Source organism: Biomphalaria glabrata, chromosome 17 (assembly GCF_947242115.1).
Source record: "Biomphalaria glabrata chromosome 17, xgBioGlab47.1, whole genome shotgun sequence".
NCBI classification, from domain to species: domain Eukaryota; kingdom Metazoa; phylum Mollusca; class Gastropoda; family Planorbidae; genus Biomphalaria; species Biomphalaria glabrata.
In genome coordinates, this window is record NC_074727.1 from 17904842 (window position 1) to 17913864 (window position 9023).

Consider the following 9023-nt stretch of genomic DNA (forward strand, 5'->3'; position numbering starts at 1 on the left):
TCTCTTCCCCTTCCCTTCTTAGTGGCTCTCCATTGAGCATCATTAGATGGAAGTATGAACAGTTTTGAGCGATGAAAAAAATAAAAGGGGCGGCAAAGAAATCCCGGGAATACGACTGAGCCCCGCGCTGTACACTCTCGTCCATGCTGTTTATTTAGACTTGTCACTTAGTATGATCTCATTATCAATAGCCAAACTTTATTTTGTTTTGTAGCATTTCGTTTTTGTTTTTAATAAACTATAGTTTTAACTCATAAGCTGGCTCATGGAATTTTTAATATGATATTAGAACTTCTTGGTTACTGCAAACTTCTGGAGTTTTATATACTTAGTCTATCTCCTCATGAAAACGCTACTCTGTTGAGTGTCTGAGATGTATACTTGGTCTACCAGCCGTATTCATACACTAACATGTTCAGACTTCAGTGTGCGCATTCTAAAGACTAGACGTAATGTTGTTATGTCTGGAACACCATAAACTTGCAGTTTGAATCTAGAACCTCGTATGCATGTTTGTAACTTGTGACAGTAAACATTTGACCAGTCATTCAAGCTAGAGATTTATTGCAATCAAATGTTTACGAAAATCTTAAATTTGAGAAATTTAGAAGCCAAGAAATGAAGTGAAGCCCTAGAAGTCCTTACCACAGTTTATAAGTGAAACATAATTACAAAAAGAAAAGCAGCAACTCGTGAAGTCTCTCTAATTGAATTATGTCATGAAGTGTATTGGATGTGGAGGGCTAGAACAGTTCTCTGGGATGGTCTGATTAGGTGTATAGTGCTGAGATGCAGCCACCACTGAACTAAGCATATTAGTTTTGCTAGTCCCTAAGTAGCTGTGGAAGGATTGACACGATACAGAAGTAGAGTACCGCATTAGACTGTCATGTATGGGAACATACTGGAAACAAAGGGGTGGGGTCTAGTAGGAGAGATGAGCCGAAGGAAGAAGAAGAAAAAAAAAAAAAAAACCTCGAGAAAACACAAAACATCAGCCTCATCTGATTCTCGACATTCGAGTGATTTCTTCTCGGCCATCGCTTTAAACCAATCTGACTTACGGGACTGCGGATCGATGGCGAATCGGATTTTCGAAAAGGATGGATTTGATTGGGTGAACGGATAGAAAGGACGGATTTGATTGGGTGATCGGATAGAAGGGTGCTTGGTGAACTCTTGCAACCAAACGGCTTACAACAAAAACTAAAAAAAAAAAAGTTATAAGTAAGATGAGAATAATGCGAGTGTGTGTATGGGGGGGGGAGGGAGGGAAAGGATACCCCGGTACTTTGTGTGTGTGTGTATCATTGGCAGGCTATGAACAAAAGCTGGGATCAACTTTTTTTTTTTGTCTCGTTTCATTATCCTGTTTTGTCTTTTTATTTTACCTGCGGCATTGTAGGGAAATAGTTGAGAAGTAAAACTTAAAAAAAAAAAAAGTCAGAAAGTAAACACTCAAAGTTGAACTAAAGACTCAACAAATAAATACATGTGAACAACAAACAACGGGCTCTCTTTGCAAACTTGTGAAGTTCTAAACTGAACGAATTGTGGGCAAAACAAAACTATCAACGTTTCGCTATAATCGCTTGATATCATTTCAAACAGAAAGTAACGACAAGTTCAAGTTGACAAGCTGTACATGTATACAGTCATAGGAGGTCTGGCGGTCCAACGTTGATGAACACCCTTCACTTCTTTCAGAGGGGGTGGCTACTTTTCTAACACTGTGCTCGAACCACACATTTGTTATAAACGTAGTGTGAAATATTCCTGCTTTAATCAAACGATTTTAGATTCAGGTGTTCCTTGTTTAAAAACTATCGTTTAGTAAAAGAAACCATACACCATTTCTGCCTGCTTTGCGATGGCATCCTTCTGCATCAACACAATACGAACAAAATGTTTTGACTGAAGAAAAAAAATAGATTTCACCCAATAGCAATTTTTATTGGATATTAAAAAAATATTTCACGCGGTAATAATTCCATTACTTTAATGCAAGTATTTATGTCATGAGCTTTTCAAAGGGGAAAAAAATAGAGTTCTGGTGCGTGTAGTCTACAACGCGGGATGGTGGTTGCTAAGCATTATCTTCGTGAGTTGATTACCTTAGATCTAAGAGTAGTGCCCCTTCCCTTTCCCAGCGCGCTAAGTTCTATTTTATGTTCACGGTTAAGTTCCCTCGGTCCACTGTCCTTCTAGACTTGGGAATCTGTAATAGGATTAGCTTCAGAAGTGGGGCGTTCTCTGCTCATTTGAAATTTGCAGAGATAATCTCCCCCTTGAGTGAGGTGCTTAATGAGCCGTAGTCCTAAGCTGAGGTTGTTTTTTTTTCTCCATATCTCCCTCCCCTCCCTTATTTTCCCCCTCCCTGACCGTCCGCGCGCTAGGCCCCATTATACATTAGCTGTTCTAGCACTGTCAACTGTAGTGGCTGTGATAGTATTGTATCCTTCACGTGGGTGTGTGAGTCGACTTCCTCTTCCTCCCATTTAAAGTTGTTTAATGCTCTAACCTTTCCCCCTCCCCTTAAATACAAAACTCTTTGTTTATTTAGTACTTACACATCCCCCCCCCTATTTCTTCTTTTCATTGTATCACATTGTTTTATATCAATGTTTAGTAATGAATGATGTGACCTCAGACATAGCTTAGAATGTAAATAGTGCACGGTTTCGGAAACGCATAAGCGTTGCTCCCAGAAGGTCGTTAAATAAGAGGGGATATAGAGATATATTCGCAATAACAGGACATTAGGCTACACTGCATAGAACTGTTGAACCTAGCTGAGCGAATTTGTTATTAAACTCAAACCAGAAGCACCCAGCACTTTCAAGTACCATGAAACTAGCTAAAAATATATTTAGCAACATTTATTACAATTTTAGGAGGCATGGTGGCTGAGAAATAAAGCACTTGGCTTCTGAACTGGGGGTCCTGGGTTCGAATCCTGGTGAGGACTGGGATTTATAGCTCTAATGGGTACCTGACATTAGTTGGGGAAAAGTAAAGGCGGTAGGTCGTTGTGCTGGTCACATGACGCACTCGTTAACCTTATACCACTGAATCAGATGACCTTTACATCATCTGCCCTATAGATCAAAGGTCTGAAAGGGGAACTTTACTATTACAATTTGTCAAATGGCCAAAGTGATCATTGTTTCTGGTTGTATTTTCAAAGTTATGATTTAGTGCTGCATCTGTGCACTGACAGCTACCAACCGTCTTTGCAAACGAATGGATGCAGTGCTGCATCGGTGCTCTGGCAGATACCAACCGTCTTTGCAAACGAATGGATGCAGTGCTGCATCGGTGCTCTGACAGCTACCAACCGTCTTTGCAAACGAATGGATGCAGTGCTGCATTGGTGCTCTGGCAGCTACCAACCATCTTTGCAAACGAATGGATGCAGTGCTGCATCGGTGCTCTGACAGCTACCAACCGTCTTTGCAAACGAATGGATGCAGTGCTGCATTGGTGCTCTGGCAGCTACCAACCGTCTTTGCAAACGAATGGATGCAGTGCTGCATCGGTGCTCTGGCAGCTACCAACCGTCTTTGCAAACGAATGGATGCAGTGCTGCATCGGTGCTCTGACAGGTACCAACCATCTTTGCAAACGAATGGGTGCAGTGCTGCATTGGTGCTCTGACAGCTACCAACATCTTTGCAAACGAATGGGTGCAGTGCTGCATCTGTGCACTGACAGCTACCAACCGTCTTTGCAAACGAATGGATGCAGTGCTGCATTGATGCTCTGGCAGCTACCAACCATCTTTGCAAACGAATGGGTGCAGTGCTGCATCTGTGCACTGACAGCTACCAACCGTCTTTGCAAACGAATGGATGCAGTGCTGCATCGGTGCTCTGACAGCTACCAACCGTCTTTGCAAACGAATGGATGCAGTGCTGCATCGGTGCTCTGGCAGATACCAACCGTCTTTGCAAACGAATGGATGCAGTGCTGCATCGGTGCTCTGACAGCTACCAACCGTCTTTGCAAACGAATGGATGCAGTGCTGCATTGGTGCTCTGGCAGCTACCAACCATCTTTGCAAACGAATGGATGCAGTGCTGCATCGGTGCTCTGACAGCTACCAACCGTCTTTGCAAACGAATGGATGCAGTGCTGCATTGGTGCTCTGGCAGCTACCAACCGTCTTTGCAAACGAATGGATGCAGTGCTGCATCGGTGCTCTGGCAGCTACCAACCGTCTTTGCAAACGAATGGATGCAGTGCTGCATCGGTGCTCTGACAGGTACCAACCATCTTTGCAAACGAATGGGTGCAGTGCTGCATTGGTGCTCTGACAGCTACCAACATTTTTGCAGGATGCAGTGCTGCATCAGTGTACTGTCAGCCGGTAATTTTACCCTTCCATCAAGAGACATCATTTATATTCTAGAATCTAGACTAATCTAGACCAACTAGAGATTATATAAAATAAAGAATTATTTTTTGAAAAAAAAAAGGAATAACTATTTTTCTTCTTTGTTATTCTCAGCCAGCGTACCATAGCGTGAGATTATGACATACAAAAGTGGATCCGGAAAGTATTAGGCTTCAGATTGGGAAGAATTGCAATTTTAGGGACACAGTTGCCAAGAAAAAAAAAATACCATGCACCAAAAACAAAATCCTATAAATATCTCAAGCAAACTGTATCAGTATATCCCTAGATAATTAGAGACTTCAATCCCCTCTCACTAGAATGGAAACGTTTCTTTTTTCAAAGAAATATTTTTATTATCGGCCCCTTTCTCCCACTAGTCTAGTATGGGGGCAAGCTAAGGCGTTTATATAAGCTTAGCAGACCGGATAAAGTGTTAAATTTAATTTGTAGCCAAATCTTATTAGATGGTGATTAAAGTAACAAGCTGGCAAGCTGGAAAAAAAAATTATATATAACATGGCCGGATTTTTTTCCGTTTCGTGGCTCTCAACAAGATGATTCCCACTTCTATCCCATAATGCCAAAGTGGAAGGGGGGACGAAGGCGACCGAGGCGGGGAAAAAATCTATTTGATCCGATCAGATGATACAAAAGTATATTTTCTTTGAGAGGAAGAAAAAATGTCAATAGAGAAAAAGAAGGGAAATTACCATGATAACAAGACTATGTCTGTGTCTGCCTATTAGCTGGTAATTTGTGAATAATACCGCGCGAATTAATCACTTGCGTTAATGCAGCAAGATAAATACGTGACTTTAACGGTCATAGTCCGCTGCACGATTCTGATTGGGTCGAATTTCCTCGTATCAATGTAATCCGGGTTTTGATTAAAGTGCGACTATATTGATTACGTCATCGACAAACGGATTCCCGCGGTTTTCGTCCGCGCGTTATCTTGTGTAAATATTCTGTGGAATACAGGCTCCCAATTAAATTTTCTAAATAAAATGCAGTCAAACAAAAAAACTTTCGTGTGGTTTGAATATGTTTGTCCGAGGCATTAGAACTTAAAGGAATTAAGACTGCGGTGGATGTGTGTACCACGTGATGGTTGGGCCGTTGATAAGGGAAACATTGATGGTTTTAATTGGGAAGCCGGTAAAGAAAAGAGTCAATAGGGTGGCGGGAAAGTTAATCGCTTGTCCAATTAAAAGGCGAAAACATTCAGCATTATTCCTCAGTGAAGAGGTCTGGGAAATCTTCTACTGACTTTACAGGGACTCTAAACGTAGTGCACGTGGGACTCTTGCCAAGTGTAGGAAGAAACAAAAAAAGATGTAGACTTTAAATTAAAACAGAGAGAATGATCTGATTAAACCAAAGGAAACAACAACAACAACAAAAAAACTAATCAAAGGGGGAAGTATTACTAAAGCTTGTAAAAAGGGATTAGATTAGTTTAAAAAAAAAACGCGACAGTTTTGACGACAAAAGAGTGAAAGTATTTAGATCGTATATAGTCTTTAAAAAAAAGTGATGACTGTAAAAAAAAAGCAGTTGTATCTCTATAGAAATATGTGAAATGTAAGCCTATTTAGAAATAACCATATAAAATATATCTCTTGAAAGTAATGTAAGTCGTTTAGCTAGTAATAAATATATAAGATCTGTATGCTTGAAGCCCCGTTTTCAGATTTTCTTTAAAGTGTCTATTTTCAATTTAGTTTCTTAATTCCCAACAGCTTTAGCCAAATAAATAAATAACATGGATAAGCATTGGTTTGAGTTCTTTCAATAAAATAGTTTTAGTTCTGTCTCATCTTCCCTTCACCTCCATTTGACCCAGTTATCTGCAACAAATTTGACAATTCTAAAAGTTTCACTAGACAGACACTACAGACACACACACACAATCCATAACAATTTGAAATGAAAAGTTTAGATACTTATATTTTTTGTATACCAAGTACCACACTCTGGCTAACACCGCCATACACATTTTATTCTATTCATTGCATGCTAAAAGCATGAAAGTTTTGATTTTGAAACTTTTATGCAACCAAGTATTAATTTCTGTTCTTGCAGATTTACATTGTTTAATGTTGAAACTTTTATGCAATTAACTATTAATTTCTGTTCTTGCAGATTGCCGGTCACTTCCTATACACTGCCTAGTAGAGCAAAGTGCAGCAGTTGATGAGAATAATGCAGAGTCAACATCTGCCCACTGTCAACTTTTAATGGACTCCTATGCCATCCTACCAGGCCTAACACCATTCTCTGATATTGTCCAGGCCTCTTTGACCAGATTGGGTTACTCATGTCAAGAAGCTGCTGGGGCTAAAGGTATTTTGAAAATATTTCTTTCTTCTTCTTAATATGTTAGTCAAATTAAAAACCTTGATAGTCTTTTTATTTGAGGAACAAGTCTCACTGCTGTGAACCTAGAAAAGAAATTGTTCATTTTTTTCTTTAAAATATCCACTCACAAAATGAAATCTTTAATGTTGATTTTTTTGTGTCTTAATGTTATAATATGAAAGGTATATTTTATAAAGACAATTACAACTTGAAAATACCATTTCAATATTTGCTTGAACTTTAATGTAAGGTGAACAATAAAAGAAGAAGTTCACATTTACTTTTATGTAAAGTGAACAATAAAAGAAGAAGTTCACATTTACTTTTATGTAAAGTGAACAATAAAAGAAGAAGTTCACATTTACTTTTATGTAAAGTGAACAATAAAAGAAGAAGTTCACATTTACTTTTATGTAAAGTGAACAATAAAAGAAGAAGTTCACATTTACTTTTATGTAAAGTGAACAATAAAAGAAGAAGTTCACATTTACTTTTATGTAAAGTGAACAATAAAAGAAGTGTACATTTACTTTTAAATCTGGACTTAAAAGTTCATTATAATACTGCATTGTTTTTGTGTTTAAAAAGGAGCTTCACTTGACTGACTGGAATATTTCATATCTAACATTGTAGTTTTGTCAATGTAACAAAAATAATAATTAGGAAAGTAAGGGACAAGGAAAGCAGGGCTAAAAAAAAATGTCAAGTGAAAGATAGGAACTTATATAACAACTAAATCTTCTTGAACTGCATTGAATTCACTACAATTGGTTAACACATGTATCATTTGTTTAGGCTGCCTGCAGCTAAAGAATTGGAAGACCTTGAGCTTCTCTGCCATCACAGACAACTCTGAGGCTACTGTAGAGGAAATGCTAGGAGAAATCACCAGTGTAGCAACATTGAAAATAAAACTAGTCAAGTAAGCTTTTCATATCATTCTGGGATTTATGACAATACATGGCCATTTCAAAATCCTCTAAATATTTTTTGTTTCAAGTTTTGATATGTAGAAAGACGAATTATCATTAGCTATAGTTTATATTTTCTAATGTTAAAAATGCAAATTCAAATACACTATTTAGGTTTATTCATTGTGAATAAAAAAATGGAACACAACAAAACAAAAAGTTTTAAAAAATAATAGTGCATGAGTTATTAAGAATAAGATGTCTGCCATTTTATAAAGCAAAAAATATTCTTTTGCTGACAGCCCAGTCAGGAGAAGCAACAGTAGTGATGATGTGAACAGCCCAGTCAGGAGAAGCAACAGTAGTGATGATGTGAAAGAAAAACTCCTACAGCTTCTTTTGACCAAGTCCAAAGAGTTTTTGCTTCAAGCAGGTTGTCCCATTGATAAGGTACAAACTGACCGACAATCTCTAGTGGTCATTTTTTAATTTTTTGTTTGTTTTAGTTAAGTGTCTTATCATACAGGATGAAACAGGGTGGAGGACACACACTAACTATGAGATATATTAATTGTATGAAGACCCACCATTAGTCACCGAAATAAAAAAGAACAGACTACCTTGGGCAGGTCACCTTGAAAGAATGTCAGATAACAGAGGAGCGAAAATTGTATACAGGCAAAAACCAAAAGGCAGGCAACCCAAAGGCAGACCCGAATGCGATGGATTGATGATGTGGAAGAAGATCTGCAACAGATTGGGTTTAGGGCATGGAGACGAAATGCCCAGGAGAGATCTGAATGGAAGGATGTGTTGAAGCAGGCCAGAGCCCCCAGAGCTGTAGCGCCACTGGGATGGATGGATGGATGTCTGATCAGAGGCTTTAATTCTCTCAGAGAGTCATGCTTTACATGAGAATTGAGACTTTGACTAAATCTATCATGTTATTCTCTAAGTTTGATTTGAGCTTTGAAACCTGAATGAGATTGATAGTTTTTGTGGAAGATTAAAGTGCCTGTGTTTAACAAGTAGATCTTTAAAATCATATAAATCAGACAATTAATAAACTTTCACTAAAAACAAAACTTTGCACTTTATCTAAGAACCCCCCCCCCCCCCCCCAAATCTCTACCTCTTTACTAGACACCTTTAAAGGGAACTTTTGAGCGCATTGTGTATTAAAGTAATTTAATTTTATAAGTAAATTTCTTTTGCAAGTGAATCATAAGACAAGTTAAACTGGACTCAAATCTATTATATGATTCTTTGTATAAAAGTGTTTGACATAGATTACTGCTGTCCTGAGTCTAGCTGGCCAGATGGTAGGCCTATGTACTCAACTTTGCCAGTCC

General features: G+C 38.4%; 1 protein-coding gene across 1 annotated transcript in view; it reads left to right on the forward strand.

The window, feature by feature from the left end:
• Positions 1-9023, forward strand: part of LOC106068647 (uncharacterized) — an 85433-nt gene that overhangs the window by 69862 nt on the left and 6548 nt on the right. The window contains exons 3-5 of the mRNA XM_013228094.2: positions 6545-6745; positions 7556-7682; positions 7974-8121. Coding sequence (XP_013083548.2) covers positions 6545-6745; positions 7556-7682; positions 7974-8121 — 476 coding nt within the window. The remainder of the gene's footprint in view (positions 1-6544; positions 6746-7555; positions 7683-7973; positions 8122-9023) is intronic.